Raw genomic sequence first — 26,922 nt, forward strand, 5'->3', positions numbered from 1 at the left:
GAAAGTAACGATAAAATAAACCCTGTGCCTTGAACTGGAATTACAGCTTTCAATGTGAACTCATGGGGAGATAGATGACAGATAGATAGATAGATTAGATAGGTAGGTAGGTAGATAGATAGATAGATAGATAGATAGATAGATAGATAGATAGATAGGAGAGAAGGGAGGGAGGGAGGAATGGAGGAAGGAAGGGAGATATTAGATGAATATTAAAATGGATATAGATGTATGAAAGTGTATATATATACTCACATAATGTTACTTCTAGCACAGATCAAGTTCTCAATAATGTCCTTTTCCAGGCTCTCAATTTCATTCTAACTGGTGTATTTTTCTGTTCCTGTGCCTACAGCACTCTTCTTATAAATTATCACATTAATATTTTTGTTTATTTTTTAATTGAAGTATATTTGATTTACAATGTTGTTAGTTTCTGGTGTACAAAGTGACTCAGTTTTATATATATATACACACACACAAACATATACGTATATATTTTTTTAGCTTCTTTTCCATTATAGGTTATTACAAGATATGGAATAATTGAATATAGTTCCCTGTGCTATACAGTAGGGAACCTTGTTGTTTATCTATTTTTTCTTTTTCTTAGATTTTTTTTGATGTGGACCATTTTTAAAACCTTTATTGAATTTGTTACAATATTGCTTCTGTTTTATGTTTTGGTTTTGTGGCCACGAGACATGTGGGATCTTAGCTCCCCAACCAGGGATCAAACCCACAACCCCTGCATTGGAAGGCGTAGTCTTAACCACTGGACAACCAGGGAAGTCCCTGTTTATCTATTTTATACATAGTAGTGTGTATCTGTTAATTCCAAGCTCCTAATTTATTCCTCCCCCGCCTTTCCCCTTTGGTAACCATAAATTTGTTTTCAATGTCTGTGAATCTGTTTCTGTTTTGTAAATAAGTTCATTTTTTAAAGATCCCACATATAAGTAATGTATATATATATCCTTCTCTTACTTACTTCACTTAGTATGATAATCTCTAGTTGCATCCATTTTGCTGCAAATGGCATTATTTCATTCCTTTTTATGGCTGATTCCAGTATTCCAGTGTGTATATATACCACATGTTCTTTATCCATTAATCTGTCGATGGACATTTAGGTTGTTTCCACGTCTTGGCTACTGTAAAGAGTGCTGCTATGAACATAGGGGTGCACATATCTTTTCAAATTATAGTTTGTTCAGGTATATGCCTAGGAGTGGAATTGCTGGGTCATATGGCAACACTATTTTTAGTTTTTTGAGGAACCTCCATACGGTTTTCCATAGTGGCTGTATCAATCTACATTCCCACCAACAGTGTAGGAGGGTTCCCTTTTCTCCACACCCTCTCCAGCATTTATTATTTGTAGACCTTTTGATGACAGCCATTCTGAGGCGTGTATGGTGATACCTCATTGTAGTTTTGATTTGCATTTCTCTAATAATCAGCAATATCGAGCATCCTTTCATACGTTTGTTGGCAACCTGTATACCTTCTTTAGAGAAATGTCTATTTAGGTCTTCTGCCCATTTTTTGATTTGGTCTTTTTTTCCATATTGAGCTGTATGATCTGTTTTGTGTTATGTTTTTATAGTTATTTAACAATTAGTTTGTAAATTCCCTTGAAAAACCTGGTAAAGAATTTGATTTAAAACAGACTTAATTTACAAATTAATATAGGCAGAATTGATATCTTTCAGAAGACTAACCCTAAGCATTTCTAACTTCCTATGCTATTATAAACAGTACTTTTGCTTCAATTTCCAACTGATTGTTGCTAGTTCATAAAAATGTAATTGAGTTTTATATGTTGATATATACTGCAACCATGCTAAACTCACTCATTTGTACTACAGAAAATTTTTCTGTAGATTCCATGAGATTTTTACACAGATAATCAAGTCACCTGCAAATATAGGTTTATTCCTTCCTTTCTAGACTGTATGACTTTTTTTTTTTTCTTACCTTATTATACTGGCTAGTCTCCAGTACAGTGTCAAATAAAAGTAGTGAGAATGGACATACTTGCTTTGTCCCTGACCTTAGTGGGAAAGCATTGTCTTTCAACGTTAAGTATGCTGTTAACTGTAGGTTTTTCGTAGATGCCCTGTATCAGTTTGAGAAAGTTTTCATCTATTCTTGGTTTCCTGGGTTTTATCATGAAAGGAGGTTGGATTTTGTCAAATGTTTTCTTTTTATCTATTGAGATGATCAGATGGTTTTTCAACATGAGGAATGATATTGATTGATTTTCAAATGTTAAAACAACCTGCAATCTTCGGGTAAAATCCACTTAGCCATTATGTATTATTCTTATTACAGATTTTCAGATTCGATTCCTTAAAATTTTAAGAAAATTTTACATCTATATTTATGAGGGATATTCATCTGTAGTTTTCTTTTCCTGAACTATGTCTGCTTTCATTATCAGAGTAATGCTCTCTTCATAGAAGTATTTTTAGGGGAAAGGAATATGTACAGTTGTTCATAATATTCACTTGCTATCCTTTTAATATCTGTAGGATTTGTAGTAATGTCATCTCTTTCATTCCCGATATTGGTATTTTGTGTCTTTTTTTTTTTGATCAGTCTGGCTAAAAGTTTATCAATTTTACTTTTCTTTTCAAGGAACCAGTTTTCAGTTTCTGTCGGTTTTCTATATTGTTTTGCTTCTATCCATTGACTTTCTGTTTTGATTTTTATCTCCTTTTGCTTGCTTTGTATTTTATTTGCTCTTCTTTTTGTAGTTTCTTAAATTGGAAGCTGAGGTCAATGATTTCAGATCTTCCTTCTTTTTTTAAATATTTATTTGTTATTACTTTTTTTTTTTTCTTTTTTTGGCTGAATCAGGTCTTACTTGCAGCACACAGGATCTTCATTGCAGCATGTGGCATCTTGTGTTGTGGTGCCCAGGCTCTTCACTGTGGCATGTGTGCTTCTTTCTAGTTGTGGCACATAGGCTTCTCTCTAGTTGTGGCACATGGACTTCTCTCTAGCTGTGGTGTGTGGGATTTCTCACTCTAGTTGTGGCATGCAGGCTCCAGGATGTATGGGCTCTGTAGTTGTGGTGCGTGGGCTCCATAGTGTGTGGGCTCTGTAGTTTGTGGCACACCAGCTCTCTAGTTGTGTCATGTGGGCTTAGTTGCCCCATGGCATGTGGGATCTTAGTTTCCTGACCAGGGATCAAACCCACGTGCGCTACATTGGAAAGTGGACTCTGACCACCAGGGAAGTCCCAGACCTTTCTTATTTACTAATATAGTTTAATCCTATATATTTCTCTATAAGTACCACTGCTTGCATTCCCCAAATTTGGTATGTTGTTTTTTTCTTTTTTTAACATCTTTATTGGAGTATAGCTGCTTTACAGTGTTGTGTTAGTTTCTGCTGTATAACAAAGTGAATCAGCTATATATATACATATATTCCCATATCCCCTCCCTCTTGCATCTCCCTCCCACCCTCCCTATCCCACCCCTCTAGGTGGTCACAAAGCACCAAGCTGATCTCCCTGTGCTATGCAGCTGCTTCCCACTAGCTATCTATTTTACATTTGGTAGAGTATACAGCTCAATGACACTCCTTCACTTTGTCCCAGCTTACCCTCCCCTCCCCCGTGTCCTCAAGTCCATTCTCTACATTTGTGCTTTATTCCTGTCCTGCCCCTAGGTTCATCAGAACCTTTTTATTTTTAGATTCCATATATATGTGTTAGCATATGGTATTTGTTTTTCTCTTTCTGACATACTTCATTCTGTATGACAGACTCTAGGTCCATCCACCTCACTATGAATAACAATTTCGTTTCTTTTTATGGCTGAGTAATATTCCATCGTACATATGTGTCACATCTTTATCCATTCATCTGTTGATGGACATTTAGGTTGCTTCCATGTCCTGTATATTGTAAATAGTGCTGCAATGAACACTGTGGTACATGACTCTTTTTGAATTATGGTATTCTCAGGGTATATGCCCAGTAGTGGGATTTCTGGGTCATATGGTAACTCTATTTTTAGTTTTTTAAGGAACCTCCATACTGTTCTCCACAGTGTCTGTATCAATTTACATTCCCACCAATAGTGCAAGAGAGTTCCCTTTCTCCACACTCTCTCCAGCATCTATTGTTGGTAGATTTTTTGATGATGGCCATTCTGACCACTGTGAGGTGATACCTCATTGTAGTTGTGATTTGCATTTCTCTAATCATTAGTGATGTTGAGCATCCTTTCATGTGTTTGTTGCCAATCTGTATATCTTCTTTGAAGAAATGTCTGTTTAGGTCTTCTGCCCATTTTTGGATTGGGTTGTTTTTTTGATATTAAGCTGCATGAGCTGCTTATATATTTTGGAGATTAATCCTTTGTCAGTTGCTTCGTTTGAGAATATTTTCTCCCATTCTGAGGGATGTCATTTCATCTTGTTTATGGCTTCCTTTGTTGTGCAAAATCTTTTAAGTTTCATTAGGTCCTATTTGTTTACTTTTGTTTTTATTTCCATTTCTCTAGGAGGTGGGTCAATAAGGATCTTGCTGTGATTTATGTCATAGAGTGTTCTGCCTATGTTTTCCTCTAAGAGTTTGATAGTCTCTGGCCTTACATTGAGGTCTCAAATCCATTTTGAGTTTATTTTTGTATATGGTGTTAGGAAGTGTTCTAATTTCATTCTTTTACATGTAGCTGTCCAGTTTTCCCAGCAACATTTTTTGAAGAGGCTGTCTTCTCTCCATTGTATACTCTTGCTGCCTGTATCAAAGGTAAGGTGACCATATGTGCCTGGGTTTATCTCTGGGCTTTCTATCCTGTTCCATTTATCTATATTTCAGTTTTTGTGCCAGTACCACACTGTCTAGATTACTGTAGCTTTGTAGTATAGTCTGAAGTCAGGGAGGCTGATTCCTCCAGTTGTATTTTTCTTTCCAGGATTGCTTTTGCTATTCGGGGTCTTTTGTGTTTCCATACAAATTGTGCAACTTTTTCTTCTAGTTCTGTGAAAAATGCCATTGGTAGTTTGATAGGGATTGTATTGAATCTGTAGATTGCTTCGGGTAGTACATTTTCACAATGTTGATTCTTCCAATCTAAGAACATGGTATATCTCTCCATCTGTTTGTATCATCTTTAATTTCTTTCATCATTGTCTTATAGTTTTCTGCATACAGGTCTTTTGTCTCCTTAGGTAGGTTTATTCCTAGGTACTTTATTCTTTTTGTTGCAATGGTAAATGGGAGTGTTTCCTTAATTTCTCTCTCAGATTTTTCATTGTTAGTGTATAGGAATGCCAGAGATTTCTGTGCATTAATTTTGTATCCTGCTACTTTACCAAATTCATTGATTAGCTCTAGTAGTTTTCTGGTAGCATCTTTAGGATTCTCTATGTATAGTATCATGTCATCTGCAAACAGTGACAGTTTTACTTCTTCTTTTCCGATTTGGATTCTTTTCATTTCTTTTTCTTCTCTGATGGCTGTGGCTAAAACTTCCAAAACTATGTTGAATAATAGTGGTGAGAGTGGGCAACCTTGTCTTCTTCCCTATCTTAGCGGAAATGGTTTCAGTTTTTCACCATTGAGAACGATATTGGCTGTGGGTTTGTCATATATGGCCTTTATTATGTTGAGGGAGGTTTCCTCTATACATACTTTCTGGAGAGTTTTTTATCATAAATGGGTGTTGAATTTTGTCGAAATATTTTTCTGCATCTATTGAGATTATCATAAAGTTTTAATCCTTCAGTTTGTTAATACAGTGTATCACATTGATTGATTTGAGTATATTGAAGAATCCTTGCATTCCTGGGATAAATCCCACTTGATCATGGTGTAGGATCCTTTTAGTGTGCTGCTGGATTCTGTTTGCTAGTATTTTGTTGAGGATATTTGCATCTATGTTCATCAGTTATATTGCCTTGTAGTTTTCTTTTTTTGTGACGTCTTTCTCTGGTTTTGGTATCAGGGTGATGGTAGCCTTGTCGAATAAGTCTTGGAGTGTTCCTCCCTCTGTTGTATTTTGGAAGAGTTTGAGAAGGATAGGTGTTAACTCTTCTCTAAATGTTTGATAGAATTTGCCTGTGAAGCCATCTGGTCCTGGGCTTTTGTTTGTTGGAAGATTTTTAATCACAGTTTCAATTTCAGTGCTTGTGATTGGTCTGTTCATATTTTCTATTTCTTCCTGGTTCAGTCTCGGAACGTTGTGCTTTTCTAAGAATTTGTCCATTTCTTCCAGGTCGTCCATCTTACTGGCATATAGTTGCTTGTCGTATTCTCTCATGATCCTTTGTATTTCTGCAGTGTCAGTTGTTACTTCTCCTTTTTCATTTCTAACTCTGTTGATTTGAGTCTTCTCTCTTTTTTTCTTGATGAGTCTGGCTAATGGTTTATCAATTTTGTTTATCTTCTCAAAGAAGCAGCTTTTAGTTTTATTGATCTTTTCTATTGTTTCCTTCATTTGTTTTTCATTTATTTCTGATCTGATCTTTATGATTTCTTTCCTCCTGCTAACTTTGGGGTTTCTTTTGTTCTTCTTTCTCTAATTGCTTTAGGTGTAAGGTTCGGTTGTTTATTTGAGATTTTTCTTGAGGTAGGATGGTATCGATATAAACTTCCCTCTTAGAAATGCTTTTGCTGCGTCCCATAGGTTTTTGGGTTGTCGTGTTTTCATTGGCATTTGTTTCTAGGTATTTTTTGCTTTCCTCTGATTTCTTCAGTGATCTCTTGGTTATTTGTTAGCATATTGTTTAGTGTCCATGTGTTTGTATTTCTTACAGTTTTTTTTTTCCTGTAATTGATATCTAGTCTCATCGCATTGTGGTCAGAAAAGATAATTGATACGATTTCAAGTTTCTTAAATTTACCAAGGCTTGATTTTTGACCCAAGATATGATCTATTCTGAAGACTGTTCCATGAGCACTTGAGAAGAAAGTGTATTCTGTTGTTTTTGGATGGAATGTCCTATAAATACTAATTAAGTTCATCTTGTTTAATTGTCATTTAAAGCTTGTGTTTCCTTATTTGCTTCATGTTGGGTGATAAATATTTACAATTGTTATATCTTCTTCTTGCATTGATCCTTTGGTCATTATGTAGTGTCCTCCTTTGTCCCTTGTAATAGTCTTTATTTTAAAGTCTGTTTTCTGATATGAGAATTGCTACTCCAGCTTTCTTTTGATTTCCATTTGAATGGGATATTTTTCCATCCCCCACTTTCAATCTGTATTTGTCCCTAGGTCTGAAGTGGGTCTCTGTAGACAGCATATATATGGGTCTTGTTTTTGTATCCATTCAGCCAGTCTATGTCTTTTTGGTGGGAGGATTTAATCCATTTACATTTAAGGTAATTATTGATATGTATGTTACTATTACCTTTTTCTTAAATGTTTTGGGGTTGTTTATGTAGGTCTTTTCCTTCTCTTGTGTTTCCTGCCTAGAGAAGTTCCTTTAGCATTTTTTTGTAAAGCTGGTTTGGTGGTGTTGAATTCTCTTAACTTTTGCTTGTCTGTAAAGGTTTTAATTTCTCCTTCAAATCTGAATGAGATCCTTGCTGGGTAGAGAAATCTTAGTTGTAGGTTTTTCCCTTTCATCACTTTAAATATGTCCTGCCACTCCCTTCTGGTTTGCAGAGTTTCTGCTGAAAGATCAGCTGTTAACCTTATGGGGATTCCTTTCTATGTTATTTTTTGTTTTTCCCTTGCTGCTTTTAATATTTTGTCTTTGTATTTAATTTTTGATAGTTTGATTAATATGTGTCTTGGTATGTTTCTCCTTGGATTTATCCTGAGTGGGACTCTCTGCACTTCCTGGACTTGACTATTTCCTTTCCCATGTTAGGGAAGTTTTCAACTATAATCTCTTCAAATATTTTCTCAGTCCCTTTCTTTATCTCTTCTTCTTCTGGGACCCCTATAATTCGAATGTTGGTGCATTTAATGTTGTCCCAGAGGTCTGTGAGACTGGCCTAAATTCTTTTCATTCTTTTTTCTTTATTCTGCTCTGTGATAGTTATTTCCACTATTTTATCTTCCAGGTCACTTCTCCTTTCTTCTAACTCAGTTATTCTAATATTGATTCCGTCTAGAGAATTTTTATTTTGTTGTTCATCATTGTTTGTTTGCTCTTTAGTTCTTCTAGGTCCTTGTTAATTGTTTTATTATTTTCTCCATTCTATTATTTCCAAGATATTTGATCATCTTTACTATCATTACTCTGAATTCTTTTTCAGAAGGACTGCCTATTTCCTATTCATTTGTTTGGTCTGGTAGGTTTTCACCTTGCTCCTTCATCTGCAGCATACTTTTCTGTCTTCTCATTTTCTTTAACTTACTGTTTTGGGGGTCTCCTTTTTGCAGGCTGCAGGTTCGTAGTTCCCATTGTTTTGGGTGCCTGCCCCCAGTTGGTGATGTTGGTTCAGTGGCTTGTGTAGGCTTCCTAGTGGAGGGGACTGGTGCCTCTGTTCTGGTGGGTGGGGCAGGATCTTGTCTTTCTGGTGGGCAGGGTCACCTCCTGTGTTGTGTTTTGGGGTGTCTGTGAACTTAGTATGATTTTAGGCAGCCTCTGCTAATGGCTGGGGTTGTGTTCCTGTCTTGCTAGTTTTTTGGCATGGGGCATCCAGCACTGGAGCTTGCTGGCCATTGGGTGGAGCTGGGTCTTAGCACTGAGACAGAGATCTCTGGGAGAGCTCTCACCAATTGATATTATGTGGGGCTGGGAGGTCTCTGGCAGTCCAATGTCCTGAACTCGGCTCTCCCACCTAAGAGACTCAAGTCTGACACCAGGCGGGAGCACCAAGACCCTGTCAGTCACATGGCTCAGAAGAAAAGGGAGGAAAAAATAATAATAATAAATTATTAACATAAAAAAATAATAATTTTTTTAAAAAATGAAGAGAGTAACCAAACCAATAAACAAATCCACCAATGATAACAAGCGCTAAAAACTAAACTAAGGTAAACATATATATCAGAAACAAATCAGTTACAGACAGCAAACTCCAAGTCTACAGTTGCTCCTAAAGTCCACCGCCCCAATTTTGGGATGATATTTTGTCTATTCAGGTATTCCACAGATGCAGGGTACATCAAGTTGACTGTGGGGATTTAATCCGCTACTCCTGTGGCTGCATGGAGAAATTTCCCTTTCTCTTCTTTGTTCGCACAGCTCCCAGGGTTCAGCTTTGGATTTGGACCCGCCTCTGCGTATAGGTCACCCTCAGGCATCTGTTCCCACCCAGATAGAAGGGAGTGGAAGCAGCGGCTGATTAGGGGGCTCTCACTCACTCAGGCTGGGGGGAGGGAGGGGTACGGTAGTCATAATTAGAACGAGGGGCAAGCTTGCAGTGGCAGAAGCCAGCATGATGTTGCAACAGTCTGAGGCGTGCCATGTGTTCTCCCGGTGAAGTTGTCCCTGGATCATGGGACCCTGGCAGTGGCGGGCTGCACAGGCTCCCGTGAGGGGAGGTGTGGATGTGACCTGTGCTTGTACACAGGCTTCTTGGTGGCTGCAGCAGCAGCCTTAGCGTTTCATGCCCGTCTCTGGGGTCCAAGCCAATAGCCGCGGCTCGCACTCGTCTCTGGAGCTCATTTAGGCGGTGCTCTGAATCCCCTCTCCTCGCGCACCGTGAAACGATGGTCTCTTGTCTCTTCGGCAGGTCCAGACTTTTCCCCAGACTCCCTGCCGGCTAGCTGTGCCACACTAGCCCCTTCAGGCTGTGTTCACGCCGCCAACCCCAGTCCTGTCCCTGCGCTCTGACCGAAGCCCAAGCCTCAGCTCCCAGCCCCGCCCGCCCCGGCGGGGGAGAAGACAAGCCTCTCAGGCTGGTGAGTGCTGGTTGGCACTGTTCCTCTGTGCAGGAATCTCTCCGCTTTGCCCCCTGCACCCCTATTGCTGCGCTCTACTCCATGGCTCCAAAGCTTCCCCTCTCCGCCACCCACAGTCTCCGCCGCAAAGGGGCTTCTTAGTGTGTGGAAACCTTTCCTCCTTCACAGCTCCCTCCCAGAGGTGCAGGTCCCGTCCCTATTCTTTTGTCTGTTTTTTCTTGTTTCTTTTGCCCTACCCAGGTACGTGGGGAGTTTCTTGCCTTTTGGGAAGTCTGAGGTCTTCTGCCAGCGTTTGGTAGGTGTTCTGTAGGAGTTGTTCCACTTGTAGATATATTTTTGATGTACTTGTGAGGAGGAAGGTGATCTCCACGTCTTACTCCTCCTCCATCTTGAAGGTCCCCCTCCAGTATGTTGTTTTTTGTTCTGTGTTCTTTTATGTGATTGACAAGTGTAGCCACAAGAGGTGACACATGAGAGGCTCAGGAAAACAAATTTATTATGCTCCCAGGTCCTAAAATTGGATGCACAGCATACCGTTCCACGTAGGGCCACATGGGAAAGCCTCAGAGTGGTCAGCACGCAGAAAGCAGGAGCAAGGGAAAAGCCGAAGCTAGAATCTTTATTGGAGTTTCTGTGGGACAGGCAAGGCAGGGCAGAATGAACAGTTTAGAACTCTCTAGTTTGAATAATTTCAGCTGGCTCTACACTGTAAGGGTGGTCCCTAGTTGCCTGGTACCTGGCCCTGGGATGATTAAGACAGAGTATATTGCCTCCTGGGGTGTATGGGCCAGATAGAGGAGATATGGCTCTGGACTGTTTAGTCTGTAAATCAAAGACATGCTCCTGGCTGTGCCCTTTGCTGTCTCAAGAATTGGCTAGGCTCACTATTTACAGTAGCCAAGACATGGAAGCAACCTAAATGTCCATCAACAGATGAATGGATAAGGAAGATGTGGTACATACACACACACACACACACACACACACACACACACACACACACACACACAGTGGAATACTACTCAGCCACAAAAAAGAATGAAATAATGCCATATGGATGGACCTAGAGGTTATCATACTAAGTGAAGTAAGTCAGAAGGAGAAAGACAAATACCATATGACATCAGTTATATGTGGAATCTAAACTATGACACAAATGAACTTACCTATGAAACAGAAACACTCATAGACATAGAGAACAGACTTGTGGTTACCAACAGGGAAAGGGGAGGGATGGATTGGGAGTTTGGGGTTAGCAGATGCAAACTAGTATATATAGAATGGATAAACACAGGTCCTATTATATAGCACAGGGAACTATATTCAACGTCCTGTAATAAACCATAATGGAAAAGAATATGGAAAAATGTATATGTAACTGAATCACTTTGCTGTATACCAGAAACTAACAGAGCATTGTAAATTAGCTATACTTCAATTTAAAAAAAACAAAAAACAGAATAGGCTAGTCTCAGCAAGGGGTCTCTCTCCCCAACCAGAACAGTTTTTAAGATGTCAAAACATAATATACAGAAAATTATAAACAAAATCAATAGTTTTCAGACTTCCCTGGTGGCACAGAGGTTAAGAATCCACCTGCCAATGCAGGGGTCATGGGTTCGATCCCTGGTCCGGGAAGATCCCACATGCCGTACAGCAACTAAGCCCATGCGCCACAACTACTGAGCTTGCACTCTAGAGCCCACAAGCCACAACTATGGAGCCCGTGTGCTACAACTACTGAAGCCCGTGTGCCTAGAGCCTGTGCTCCGCAACAAGAGAAGCCACCGTAATGAGAAGCACACACACCACAACGAAGAGTAGCCCCTGCTCACAGCAACTAGAGAAGGCCCATGTGCAGCAACGAATACCCAACACAGCCAGAAATAAATAATTTTTATATATATATATATATATATATAAAATGTAGTTTTCATTTTCACTCAATTCAAAAATAGTAATTTCTCTTTGATTTTTTTTTTTAAATTTAGAATTGTGTTACTTAGTTTTCAAATATTTGGGTGTTTCCCACAGATCTTTTTTTTTTTTTTTTTTTTTTTGCATTACGCGGGCCTCTCACTGCTGTGGCCTCTCCCGTTGAGGAGCACAGGCTCCGGACGCGCAGGCTCAGCGACCATGGCTCACGGGCCCAGCCACTCCGCAGCACGCGGGATCTTCCCAGACCGGGGCACGAACCTGTGTCCCCTGCATCGGCAGGCGGACTCTCAACCACTGCGCCACCAGGGAAGCCCTCCCACAGATCTTTTACCGATTTTTAATTTACTTCCACTGTGGTCAAAGAACAGAGCTTGTGTGACTTGATTCCTTTTAAATTTATTGGGACTGGTTGTACGGCCCAGAATTGAATCTTAGTAAATGATCTGTACGAACTTGAAAGGAATGTGTATTCTGCGGTTACTGGGTGGTGTTTTATAAATGTCAGTCAGGTGAAGTTGGTTAACAGTGTTGTTTAAGTCTTCTGTATCTTTACTGATTTTTGGTCTATTTATTCTATCAATTATTGAGAAAAAGGCATTAAAATCTCTGAAATGTGAAATTTTCTGTTTCTTCTTTCAGGTGTATCAGTTTTTGCTTCAAGTATTTTAAAGCTGTAATTAGGGACATAAATGTTTAGAATTATTAGCTCCTCTTTATAAAATGATCCTGGTAATATTCTTTGCTCTGAAATCCACTTGGCCCAATATTAATATAGCTACTCCAGCTTTCGTTTGCTTCATGTTAGCATAGTATATATTGTTCCATTCTTTAAACCTATTTGCATCCTAATATTAAATCCTGTAGGCAGCATAATTTTGTTCTTCTTTAAAAAATCTGACAATTTCTGATTTTTAATTGAGGGCGTTCAGACCATTTCCTATTTATTCTCTACTTATCCCATCTGCTCCTTATTTCCTTCTTCCTCTTTTTCTGACTTCTTTAGAATTGAGTATTTTTTATGACTTCATTTTATCTCCTACATTGGTTTATTAACCATAATTCTTTATGTTATTTTAGTGGTTGCTTCAGTACTACAGGCGACTTTGAAGTAATGTTATACCACTTTATGTATAACACAAGAACCTTACAACAGTACACATCAACTTCTACCCTCTTGGCTTTTGTACTATTGTTGTTATACATTTTACTTTTACATGTTATAAACTCCACAATGCATTTCCTTTGTTCTAAACAGTTATCTTTATTTTTTTATTGTGGTAAAATATACATAAACATAAAATTTACCATTTTAACCACTTTTAAGTGCACAATTTAGTGGCATTAAGTACATTCACACTGTTGTGCAACTATGACCACTATCTATCTCCAGAAGTTAGAGATCAGTTCTCCTTTAAAAAAATGTAAATAATAGAAAACCTTTTATATTTATCAAGGTAGTTTGTAGTGGTCTTCAATCCTTTGTGTAGATACAAATTTCTAACTAGCATTATATTCCTTTCCTCAAAGGACTTACTTTAACATGACCTTTAGTGCCCGTCTGCTAGTAATGAATTCTTTCAGCACTCCTATATCTGAAGAATTTCACTTTTACTTTTGAAAGATCTTTTCGCTGGGTATAGAATTCTAAGTTGTTGGTTTTTTTCTTTCAATACTTAAAGATATTTCTCGATAAGTTTTTTTTTTGAAATAAGTTTTTTTTTTTTTTTTGGCTGTGTTGGATCTTCATTTCTGTGCGAGGGCTTTCTCTAGTTGCAGTGAGCGGGGGCCACTCTTCATCGTGGTGCGTGGGCCTCTCACTGTCACGGCCTCTCTTGTTGCGGACCACAGGCTCCAGACGCACAGGCTCAGTAGCTGTGGCTCACGGGCCCAGTTGCTCCGCGGCATGTGGGATCGTCCCAGACCGGGGCTCGAACCTGTGTCCCCTGCATTGGCAGGCAGATTCTCAATCACTGTGCCACCAGGGAAGCCCTCAATAGTCTTCTTGATTGCATAGTTTTTAATAAGAAATCTCATCAAATATTTGGGGGTTTCTGACAGATCTTTCTTTTACTGATTTAAAATCTAATTCCACTGTGGTCACAGAGCATAGTCTGCCGTCTTTATCTGTGTTTCCCTGCACAAAAAGTGTCCTCTCTGGCTCCTTTTTAAAAACAGTTCTGCCCTCAGTTTTTCTCTCTCCTTTCACATTTTATTATTTAAGCAGCAAGAAGAAATTCTGCTTGCAACATTCTGCTTGCAAATCTTAGCAAATCTTGCAAATCTAGACCACAAAGTTCATTGGACACATTCTGCTTTCCATATAACTGCAGATGACAGTGCCACTCAATTTTTGGCCACTGTGTAATAGAGATCCCCCTTCCTCCAGTTTCCAATAGCAGCTTCTTCACCTCCTTTTAAGCACTCACTGGCAGTGTTCTCAAAGTCCAGATTTCCACTAATAGTCTGTTGAAGGTAATTTAGGCATTCTCTAACATGTTCCTCAAAATCCAGCCTCTCCCCACTTCTTAGCTCCAAAGCCACTGCCACATTTTTGAGTATTTGTTACAACAGCATCCCACGCTTGGCACCAAAATCTATACTAGTTATCTATTGCTTTGTAATCATGGGCAACGGTGACCACGATCTATCTCCAGAACTTAGCAATCAATTTTCTTTCTTAAAAAAGAGATGTAGGGGCTTCCCTGGTGGCGCAGTGGTTGAGAGTCCGCTTGCCGATGCAGGGGACACGGGTTCGTGCCCCGGTCCGGGAAGATCCCACATGCCGTGGAGCGGCTGGGCCTGTGAGCCATGGCCACTGAGCCTGTGCATCTGGAGCCTGTGCTCCGCAATGGGAGAGGCCACAACAGTAAGAGGCCCGCATACCGCAAAAAAAAAAAAAAGAGAGATGTAGATAATAAGACATTTTTTAATTTAAAATTTTTTTAAATTTAAAATTTTGTGGCTTAAAATGACAACATTTATTATCTCACAGTTTCTGCGCATCAGGAATCCAGGACCTTAGCTGTGTCCTCTGGTTCACGTCTCTCACAGGATACAATCAAGAGGTAGGTTAGGGCTGTAGTCATCTAACCAATGTAGTCATTGGTTGTAGGCTCAACCAAGAGAGGAACAGTTTCCAAGCTCACTCCTGTGAGTACTGGCAGGATTCAGTCCACCGTGGGCCATTGGACTGAGGCTCCCTCCATTCCTCGCCATGTGGGCCTCGCCACTGGTCAGCTTACTTTGTCAGAGCAAGCAAGTAAGAAATGTCAGAGAGTATGGAAACAAGCCTTTTCATCATGAGTTGTATTTTCCTGGCTCTTTGCTTGCCTGGTAATTTCTGATTGGATGTCAGACAGTGCAAGTTTTACCTTATTGGTTGCTAGATATTTTTGTGCTGTAATAATTAGCTTTGTCCTGGATTGTAGTAAGTTACTTGGAAATAATTGGATCCTTTCGGGTCTTGCCTTCAAACTTTTGTTAGGACTTATGCAGCATTAGTTTAGGTCTAACTTTCCACAATAGTGAAGCAAAACCTTGCTAAACACTCTACCAGATGCCCCGTGAGTTGAGGATTTTCAGTCTGGCTGGTGGGAACAGGAATAGTCCAGGCCCTGGATAAGCTCCCCCTGACCCTTTCATGTGGTTCCTTCCCCAGCCTTGGGATATCTTCTTTACATGCATGTGCAGAACAGTGAGTGCTCAGTGGAAGACTCAGGGCCCCTCAGCAAATCTTTGTGCAGCTCTCCTATTTGGTACTTTGTCCTATAAATTCCACCTGCTATGGGGTATAAGGGCTGGTTCAGGGAAAAGGCAGCAGGAAGGGATAACAGGATAGATGGTTACCAGTGAGAGGTTCCCTCACAACTTCCCTCAAGGTGTAAGCAGGCAGGGTTATTGTGTTCCTTTTATTTTAAGTCCATAAACTTTGAAAAGAGTCCAATTCAATAGTCACTGGATACCTACTATATGCCAGGTATTGGGGTACAGATAGAACTCAAACCAACAGGATACAAAAATGTAAACACCAAAAATGAAAAAAAAAAAAAAAAGGACAGCATAAAGGACATAGCACAGTATAGGAAACACTTTTAGGGGTAGGCGCAGGAGTTAGGTTTCCTGGAGATGATACATCTCAACTTACTTTTAGAGAATAAACAGGAATTTGTTACATGGTGTCAAATAAAAAACTAATCCCGACTTGGCAAGGAGAGACTTTATTTGAAAGGATTGCTTTAGAAAAAAGGGGAGGGCAGCTATTACAACAGGGAGAACACACTGACCATATGATCAGCAAGCATCTCAAGAGTTAAGCAAAAAAGTTTTTCTTTTATAGGGAGGAGGAAACACAGGAGGGGCTAAGGAAGTGGGTCGAATGGGAGTGGCAATGGCAGATGGCAGATCAGACAGTGTTTACCCTGAGTCCCACCAGACTCAGGAGGGGCTGTAGGCTGAGCGTGGGCCAAAAGTCAGGGGCCTGCAGAAAGGAGAGAATCTTAACCAAGGTTTGGTTAACAAGCATTTTGTTCCAATTTGATCAGCGGGGACAAGCGCTTCAGCTAATCATTCGAAGCAAAGAGTGGGAATCTGGAAGGTCTGTGTCTGGCCTTGTCACTGGTAGACAAGGAGGGCACCCATGAGCCTTATCTCAGACATGGGGAAAGGTGGTTCTTTGTGGTAAGCTGTTTTCCGGAACACAAAAGATGGCGGGGGGTGGGGGCACGGGCGGGTGTGTGGTTCTTTGAAAGTCCCAGTTTTCCAGGATCACAGGGCCTGGGTAAAATTCAACGTTATCTGTAGACATGTTAGAGAACAAGGAAACAGTGAGCAACAAGGAGATACACTAAGTGCCTGGCATTGCTTGAGTATCCCAAGCATGACAGGATGTGAGAACCTGGAAATAATACTGGTTATAATCCAGTCTGTGACATCTGGGTGCCACCCACTGGGGCGAGTGGCCTTAGCACGATGTGCCTGAGCACAGGCCTCAGGTCTGGCTGCTGGGGGCCATTTCCAGGGTTTGCATGGACACAGCGGCTCTCCACGTGTCAGCACCAACTGCTGGGCAGACTGTGAGAGTGCGTTTGTCCCCAGAAGGTCAGCTCAGTGAAGTGCAATTCAGGGAAGGTGGCTTTTGCTCCGAAGCACTCTTGCCAGAATGAATGTGGTCTTCTCCCCGATTGGGCGATGACAGCTGGGATCACTGCTGCCGCGTGGCAGGGGTGGGGAGGACTCCAAGTCGAGCGGCCTTAGTGAGCACAGGCTTCCAACACTCCCCAGGCGCGGGGCTGCCGCCTCCTAGAACGAGCCTCCTCAAAATAACACATTCTTCTTCATGACCTATGCCTGTGCGTGCCTGCCTGTCTTCTATGGACCAATCCTGCCTCGTGTATCTTTTCCTGAACACCTTTTCTTTCATACCAGGAACAGAGAAGAAAAGCCCAGCGACATCTTTCAGAATAGACGAACCAGCCGTTAAAGATCCAAGGGTACTAAACTGCTATCAGAAGAGGAATCCAGCCTCCCAGCCACATCAACAATGTATCTGGGGGGGTAGAAATAAGAGCTGATTCTCTCAGGGAAGATCAACCATCAGAAGCTGTGTGCACTGTGGCTCCCTGCGAAGGTGATGGCCTTCGGGTGACCTAGAGGACCTACAGCTGTGGTGCCTCCCATGGAACCCACCTGAGCTGCACAGGGAGGGGCCAGGCAGCACTGCAGACTGCTCAAGCTCCTCCACTGCTCTGGAGCAGCGTCCCCTGTCAACGCTGCGCACTAACGGGCAAGGCTTCTCGTCTCTCCAGTGCTCCCTGTGGATGGGCCCCGTCTAATTCCTCTGGGCCTGCCACCAAGTGGAGCCCTGATGGAGGTTTGTCATCTAGACATAGCCCATGCCTGTGACAAGGTGTAAGAACAAGGCGTACGATGAAGAGTGGTTAAACATCCCAGTGCTGTTTATTCAGGAGAACAGTAAGATAAATACACCTAAATATTACAAATTTTTATGTACAGGAATGACTACTCCCCAACAAGTTTAAAAAGCAGTCTGAAAAAAACAAAAAATACAGTCCCCCCACTCCCACTTTCAAACCCTGGAATGCCCAGGAAGACAGGATCAAGCTCTTGATGCATCTCCTTCAACACAGTCAACAGATATTGAATCTACATTGGTTTGGCCGATGCTATTGGAAAGAACGTGGATGTGCAAAGAAAATGCTATGTTTAAAATCCCTTTCCAATGCTGGCGCTAGGCACCCAAGTTTCACCTACGTGACCCTATGGGCGTCATTTCCTGAAGCGCTTGAAAAGTGGGTGCACGTGCTTAGTGGAAGCCTTGCTCCGTGACGAGTGGTACTCCATGTACACTGTGTCATCGGCCCCAGACATAGAGCTCATCGTGCCGAAGCGCCGAGACACCTGCAGGGCGACCCGGCCCACCATTAGTTTACAAAGCAAAACACCCTCCTCCTATAACATTTATAATCATAATAAGATAAACTTATAAAACTTATAAAAGTTTCATAGATTTTATTATTTTTAAATAACATTTACTGACCACTTAGTATGTCTCAGGCATTGTTCTAAGCAGCTTATACTTATTTACGTGTCTTACCTCATCTAATCCTCACAACCATTATAATCTCCATCTTACAGAAGAGGAAACAGGCACAGAGAAATGAAGTATTTGTCCAAGATCACACAACTCTTAAACAGATGGGACTTGAACCCAGGCAGTCAGCTTCAGATTCCCTGTACCTAGCCATACACCACCCTGCCTCTCTTAATGACAATTTATAAACAAAATTTTAACAGTGAGGGCAGGAGTCCCTCAAAATCTCCTGAGACCCTACCATAAGGCTTTGAATCAACTGGAAATCCTTTCTAGCCCTGGGCCTGAATCTTGGCTCTGTGTCTCACTGGGTGGCCTTGGGAAAATACTGAATGTCTGCACCTCAATGAACTCATCTGTAAAACGGGGATAACCACATCTGCTTGACATGTGTGGTGTGAACAGAAATCACACAAGTCAAGGGTCTGATCCCGAGCCTGGGACATCACTCGGACCAGATTCCAAGCAAAGTATGCAGACAGGCACTGAAGCCACGCCTTGCACAGCCTCACCTTGGGTGACCCACTGTGAGGTGGAATTGACTAGACACCACCTTCAGACACAGAAACAGGAAGTTTCCCTGGGCTCCCATGGAGAGTGCCCAGGAGGAGGCCCAGCCCCCAACCCCCAGGTCTGGGGACAGAAAGGTCTCAGGCTGCGGGGAGGGCAGCACCTCCCTGGTGACACTGCTTCCTTCTTCCCTTGTTCCAGCCATCACTCACTTTCCAGCTCTAACACCAACTTAGTTTCAAAAGCACCTGATGAAACGGTACTTCTCTCCTTGGAAGGGCCTGATAATAAGAATTCCTCATAATGATACTTTCATTAGTTATACCGTATTATATTTGCCTGGCACATAGCAGGCATTCAAGAAGTATGTGCAGAATAACTGAAAAGTTGTGCATTTTCAGAGAACTCTAAATTTTTTGAAGAATGTATGGAAACTACAATATGAGTTGATTCTCAGACCCATTTTACAGCCTGGAAGGCTCAGTTTCATTACTGAGGAGGAAGCCAGGGGTAAGGTGACACGCCCAAGGCCAAAAAGGCAGCCCCAGGTCTGTCACGCTCCTTCCAGTAGCCACCCTAGGCAGAGCCTGGGCTCCCACATCCAAATACTAACAAATACTTATGCCAGACTGCTATGTGAACAGAGCAGGAGACCAACCACACCCCCCGTGGGCTCAGACACATAAAACAAGACAGACACACAGCACAGTTAGCAGGGGTGTTTTCGATTATTCTCTTCTCTACAGTCTCCAAGTTCTTAAGAAAATCACACAGGCACATACACACAAAGGACTGTGCAGGCGTATGTGTGTCTAAGATGCTGTCCTTCGGGAGAACTGACATGTGGAGCCTCACCCACTCACTCACCTGGCTGGATTTGGAGCCAAGTTCTCCCGCCACCACCTCCTCCTCAGCATCCAGGTCAGAGGCTGCCAGGACCTTCTGTAAGAGCTGCTGTTGCTCCTCTTTTGTTGAAAACGCCAACTCCTCCTCCTCCATGTTGGCAAGCTTTGTGATCACCTGCAGCACAGAACCCTCTTGTTTTCTCTCCCTGGACCCGATCCTGCCTTCTCCTAGGCTCACCTGGTCTGGTCACTTCCCCCCTCAGGCCCAGCAGAGCAGGTGGATAATAACGGAGAGCTCCTCTTAGGCAGTGCAGAGACCAGCCTCAGAGCCACTGGCAACAAGGAGCTTAACTAATGACTGCAAGGCAGGAGAGGTTCAGGAAATTCTAGAAAACTCTGCTCCCCACACATGGCAGCTAAATGATCACTTACAGAAGATCAACAGGGATCTCGGCAATCTTAAAACAACCATTCTGGTAGTTTTCCCACCTTGCACCAGTTAAACAAAGGACCAAAAACCGAAAGGCACAGCCGGCTGCCCTTCAGGAAGGCCTTCAACCTCAGGGCTTGGCACCCAGGGCTTCCAGCAGGAGGGACACTTACAAATGATAGGATATTAAGAATGGATTTATAAGATTTTTTTTCCAAAAGAGAAAGATAAAAGCATGGTGGAGATTTGGTTTTCATTTCATTTGGAGATAACTTACTACAAGGCATACCTATCCCTGCAGAAAGCTTGGATTGATTACGTACAGCAGGGTCCCCAACCCCCGGGCTGAGGACCAGTACTGGTCTGCGGCCTGTCAGGAACCGGGCCACACAGCAGGAGGCGAGCGGTGGGAGAGCTAGCAAAGCTTCATCTGATGCTCCCCACGGCTCGCATTACCGCCTGGACCATCCCCCCCCACCCGCCCCATTGCTCACATTACCCCCTCTCCCAACCGGTCTGTGGAAAAATAGTCTTCCATGAAACCAGTCCCTGGCGCCAAAAAGGCTGGGGACCACTGAGTCAGAAAGGGAACTTCTTTTCCTCTCTCTCATTCTTATAATTTTAATTAAAAGAAAATTCCTAGAAGTATCTGGCTGCACCCTTCAGGTGGCCACAGACCTGGAGTACAGATACAGGACACTTCTGCCATGGCCTGATCACCAGGGTCCAGATTCTGGGAACCCTAACCTCGCTGCTCTCAGCAGGCAGCCCTGGAGGTGAGGAAGGCAAAGGCAGCTCCAACCAACACAGACAACCATGTGCTCAGGTACCATGTTGTCGAGCTCACCCATCAAAGAACCCAGAGCACTTCCTGATTTGCTGCTTCTCTTACTCTTACGACTCTCCCGGGAATCAGGAGGTATGGATGCTATTATCAGCTCGAACGTTACACAGACAGATAAAAAGGTCGAAATGAAAATCCTTCGAAAAACTGTCCCAAGTGTCCTGAACTACAGTTCAGCATGAGAAGTCTGAAAAGTGTCACTGCCTCTATCTAAAAGGGGAGGGATCAGACAACCCTGTCCTCTTTTCTAAAGCTAATAAAGGGAACTCTATTAGTTCCCTAATTAGTTCTGCCCTAAACCAATTTGAAAAAGATACAACCTAAAGTATCTGAAAAGGCAGCCTACAGTCTTTCACAAATCAAGAACCTGGGAACTTATATGTTCTAAGATATCCTTTTAATCCCCTGCTTCCAGCACCCTCCACCCACTACCACAAGTAAAAGCCCTTTGGGACACTAAATCCTAACAAAAACTTAGTATTTGTGTCAATAGGAAAGAAAGCAAATGCCTTAGCCAATGAAAGTTTGCCAAAGCTTTAGAATTTCCCAAACTATTATAATACCAGATTTACAGTACATGGATGGCTCTGATGTCTGTGAGGCCCACTGAGGCCCAGGCTTACCAGATGACTAAGGGCAGACTCTCCCAGCTACCTGGAGGGGGGGCACCCCCTGAGAAAGTAACCCCGAGGGGCTCAGACTAACACAGTGATAGCCACAGTTCCTTCATCTTGAGTCCTACTAGGCTAGCACATTTTCCCACCAACATCTAATGTTTTCTCTTCAAGACAACTGTAAAAAGTTAACAAGCTTAGACTCCACAGGCCTCTTGCTTCAGAGGCCCCATTCTTTGACCATTCACTGTGAGAAGCTGGAAACAGGAGGGATCCTGCACAATATTTTTCCTTCAAAGCTCCCCACAATTCATGCAAGGAAAAAGGTACCCTAATGTCCCCTAATGTCCTGTGCCTGCCTGAAATCTGTCCCATGCTCATGCTGACAGCGGCCCCCCACTTCTCATGGAGGGCTGGGTACAAAAAAGCCTCGGTCCTACTCCGACCAGAGACCAAATGCTTACATACCTTAAAGCTATAACCTTGATCTACCAAGAACCTCTGTCGCTTGGTTGAGTAAGCCATTTCCTGTGTGTCCTGGGACACCAGCGAGTAGAAGAAGGCATTGTACTCCTCTGCAACCATCCCTGGAGGAGGGCACATAAAAGGACAATATTAGCTATTAGAACGGCAGGAACTAAGGGTCCAGGGTTCAAAAGCAAGTACTGCAGTGGGAGAGCTCTGCAGTCAGAGGGGCCATTGCCCTGATTCTGCACGAGGACTTCATCAAAATTAAAAACTTTTGTGCTTCAAAGGACACCATCAAGAAAGTGAAAAGACAACCCACAGAATTGGGGAAAACATTTACAAAGCATATATCTGATAAGAGATTTGAATCTAGGGAATATAAAAAACTATTACAACTCCACAATGAAAAGACAAATAAACCAATTATAAAAAGGACAAAGGATCTGAACAGACAGTTCCCCAAAGAAGATTCACGTGTCAATAAGCACATGAAAAAAGCTCAATATCATTAGTCATCAGGGAAATGCAAGTCAAAACCATGACAAAATACTACCTGGCACACACTAGGATGACTAGAATAAAAAAGATGATTACAGTTGTTGTCAAGGATGTGGAGAAACTGAAATGCTGATACACTGTTGGTGAGAATGGAAAATGGCACAACCACTTTGGAAACAGTCTGGCAGTTTATTAAAACGTTAAACATAAAGTTATTACATGACCCAAACATTATTCTAAGAGCCAGAAAGTGGAAACAATCCAAATGTCCATAAATGAATTTTTAAAAGTGGTATGTCCAGGGACTTCTCTGGTGGAGCAGTGGTTAAGAATCCACCTGACAATGCAGGGGTCACAGGTTCGAGCCCTGGTCCAGGAAGATCCCACATGCCGTGGAGCAACTAAGCCCGGGCACCACAACTACTGAGCCTGCGCTCTAGAGCCCGAGAGCCACAACTACTGAAGCCCACACGCCCTAGAGACCATGCTCCACAACAACAGAAACCACTGCAATGACAAGCCCGTGCACCACAATGAAGAGTAGCCCCTGCTCGACGCAACTAGAGAAAGCCTACACACAGCAACAAAGACCCAACGCAGCCAAAAAATAAATAAAATTTAAAAAATAATAATCAAAAAAAAGTGGTATGTCTATACAGTGGACTATTATTCAGCAATAAAAAAGAATGAAGTACTAATACATGCTACAATATGGATAACCCTTTTGAAAACATTATGCTAAAACTACTTAAAAAAAAAAAAGGTTCAGAGAGAAAACCCAGTAACAGAATTATCATAGTAACTAGGACAGAAAATACTGTAGCCTATAAAATCTGATCCTGCAGGAAAATCTGAATATTTTTGCTTCACAGTTCAAATGTCAGTAAGTTAAGTATCTGTGTACTGCCCCTGAATTCAACTGTTTCCTTGTCTTACAAGAGTTCAGAGATGCAAAGAAAAGGGCTAAGTATATTATATCAAATATTTTCCTTTTTCTCCCTTTGTTTTATTGAGATAAAATTGACATATAGTTTTATATAAGTTTAAGGTACACAGCATAATGATTTGACTTACATATATTGTGAAATGATTACCTCAGTGAGTTTAGTTCATATCCATCATTGTGGTTTTGATTTGCATTTCCCTAATAATTAGTGATGTTTAGCACCTTTTCATGTACCTGTTAGCTATTTGTACATCTTCTTTGGAAAAAATGTCTATTCAGGTCTTTTGCCCAGTTTTTGATTGGATTATTTGTTTTTTTTGCTATTGAGTTGTATAAGGTCTTCATTTATTTTGGATATTAACCCTTTATCAGATATACGATTTGCAAATATTTTCTCCCATTCCATACATTGCCTTTTCATTTTGTCGATCATTCCTTTTGCTGCGAAGAAGCTTTTTAGTTTGATGTAGTCCACTTATTTTTTATTTTGTTGCTTAAGCTTTAGGTGTAATATCCAAAAAAAACACTGCCAAGACCCATGTCAAGGAGCATTTTTCCTTTGTTTTCCTTTAGAAGTTGTATGGTTTCCAGCCTTACATTTAAGTCATTTAAGTCATTAAGCCTTACATTTAAGTCTTTAATCCATTTTGAGTCAATTTTTGCTAGTGGTGTGAGACAGGGGTAATTTCATCCTTTCACATGTGGATATCCAATTTTCCCAGCACTGTTTATTAAAGAGACTATCTTTTCTCCACTGGGTATTCTTGGCTCTCTTGTCAAATATTAAACCCAAATATTAAACCCATATATGCATGGGTTTAATTTCTGGGCTCTGGATTGTGTTCCACTGGTCTGTAAGTCTGTTTTTATGCCAGTAACATACTCTTTTGATGACCACAGCTTTATTATATAACTTAAAATCAGAAGTGTGACGCCTCCTGCTTTGTTCTTCTTTCTCAGAACTTGCTTTGGCTATTTGGGGTCTTCTGTGGTTCCACAAAAATTTTAGGATTGTTATTTTTACTTCTGTTAAAAATGCCACTGGAGTCTTGATAGGGATTGCATTGAATCTATAGATGGCTTTGGGTAGTATAGATATTTTAACAATATTAATTTTTCCATTCCATAAACAAAGGATACTTTCCACTTATCTTCTTACATTTCTCTCATCAATGTCTTGTAGTTTTCGGTGTAGAGCTCTTTCACCTCCTTGGTTAAATTTATTCCTAAATATTTTATTGTGGATTTTTTTTGTTGTTGTTGTTGTTTTTGGCTGCATGGCATGTGGGACCTTAGTTCCCCGAACAGGGATTGAACCCGTGACCCCTGCAGCTCGGAGTTCTAACCACTAGACTGCCAGGGAAGTCCCCAATATTTTATTGTTTTGGATGCTATTGTAAATGGAATCATTTTATTTCTTTTTTAGATAGTTTGTTGTTAGTGTATGGAAACACTACTGATTTTTGTATGTTAATTTTGAATCCTGAAACTTTACCAAATTCATTGAATAGATCTAACAGTTTTTTGGTAAAGTCTTCAGGATTTTCTATGTATAAAATCATGTCACCTGCAAATAGAGAAAATTTTACTTCTTTTCCAATACTGATGCTTTCTATATCTTTTTCTTACCTAACTGCTTTGGTTAGGACTTCCAGCACAATGATGAATAGGACTGGTGAGACTGGGCACCCTTGTCTTGTTCCTGATCTGAGAGGAAAAGCTTTCAAATCTTTCACTATTAAGTATGAGGTTAGCTGTGGGCTTGTCATATATGGCCTTTATTATGTTGAGGTACTTTCCTCCTATACCTAATTTGTTAAGAGTTTTTATCATGAACAGATGTTGAATTTTGTCAAATGCTTTTTCTGCATCCATTGAAATGATCATATGATCTTGTCTTTAATTCTATTAATGTGATATATCACATTTATTGAGTTGCATATGGTGAACCTTCTTTGCATCCCAGGTATAAATCCCACTTGATCATGGTGAATGATCCTTCTAATATGATGCTGAATTTGGTTTGCTAGTATTTTATTGAGGATTTTTACAACTGTATTCATTGGATATTGGCCTGTCATTTTCTTTTCTGTAGTAAACTTTTCTGGCTTTGGTATCAGGGTAATACTGGCCTTGTAAAATGAGTCAAACAGTATTTAAAAAACAAAATTCCAATCAAATTCAAAGGGATTTTCAAATTAGCTTTGTGTGTGATGAGTAAGGAATAAGTAATGAATCACTTTCATATATGCTAGTCAGATTTATCCAGCAGTCTATTATATTGTTATGTACTCTCATTCCTCATTATTAACAGTCCTGCAAGATAAGGATTGTCACTCCAACTTTGGATGAGAAACCAAAGCTCAGAGGGTCAAATTACTTGCCCAAGGTCACACAGTTGGTCTGGTGCCCAAGTCCATGTTTGCTATTTCCACTAACTTGCCCTGTCTCCATTTCAAACACAATCAATTAGCTGTTTCCTAAACATACTCAAACGCAGTACAATTACAACACCTGCCCACCAATCCTGTCATTTTCAAACATCCTAGCAGTCCAAGTTCTTCCTAAGATTAGTGAACAAGCAGAGGAAGCATGACTCTTGCTTCCTCATTCACTGAGCTTGTGATGTCCCTGCTGTAAGCTGCCACTCAAGGGACCACTCTTCACAGGTCATGAGCAAGGTATCCACCTTGTGGCTGCCCAAGCTGCTCCTACCAAGCCCTCCCCTTACTCTTAACTCAAGGTTCAGGGGACAGCTGCCAGCTCTTACACTTGCACTGGTGGTCTACGCTCCGCTTTCTCCCTTCTACATCTACACCATCACGCACTGCTTTCCTGGCTCCTCTTATCTACCAACACAAACACTCAGCTCAGACTGTGACCTCCAGACAGCTGCCATGGAAAACGTACACATGCTCAACCCCAGCACATGAGAAATAACAATGGCCAAGGAGACCCTGGTCCTTGCTTTGGGACCCCCGTCCATCCCCTTCAGGGTCTACCTAGCCCAGGAGCACAGGCTCACCCTCACAAACAGACACCTGACGGAAGTGGTTTGAAAAGAGAGACCGCCTGGAGCAGAAGGTACCTTTTTTTGCTCGGAGCACTCGCCCCAGCCTCTGGGCCTCCTGCCGCCGGGAGCCACCATGAGATGAGATCTGAATGAGAACATTTGCTTCTGGCAGATCAAACGATGTGTCACCCACCTATAGAAATGAACCAGCTGTGAGTTTGGGAAGGTTTTTTGTTTTTTTTTTTTGCGGTACGCGGGCCTCTCACTGTCTTGGCCTCTCCCGTTGCGGAGCACAGGCTCCGGACACGCAGGCTCAGCGGCCATGGCTCACGGGCCCAGCCGCTCCGCGGCATGTGGGATCTTCCCGGACCGGGGCACGA

General features: G+C 41.6%; 1 protein-coding gene across 1 annotated transcript in view; it reads right to left on the reverse strand.

The window, feature by feature from the left end:
• Positions 1-17,695: 17,695 nt before the first annotated feature.
• ERCC3 (ERCC excision repair 3, TFIIH core complex helicase subunit) overlaps positions 17,696-26,922 on the reverse strand; it is a 37,031-nt gene continuing 27,804 nt past the window's right edge. The window contains exons 12-15 of the mRNA XM_030840417.2: positions 26,618-26,735; positions 22,086-22,204; positions 19,752-19,904; positions 17,696-18,181 (exon numbers count right to left, since the gene is read on the reverse strand). Of these exons, the coding sequence (XP_030696277.1) occupies positions 18,050-18,181; positions 19,752-19,904; positions 22,086-22,204; positions 26,618-26,735 (522 nt within the window). The 3' untranslated portion in view covers positions 17,696-18,049. The remainder of the gene's footprint in view (positions 18,182-19,751; positions 19,905-22,085; positions 22,205-26,617; positions 26,736-26,922) is intronic.

The sequence above is a fragment of the Globicephala melas genome, chromosome 7 (genome assembly GCF_963455315.2).
Source record: "Globicephala melas chromosome 7, mGloMel1.2, whole genome shotgun sequence".
NCBI classification, from domain to species: Eukaryota; Metazoa; Chordata; class Mammalia; order Artiodactyla; family Delphinidae; genus Globicephala; species Globicephala melas.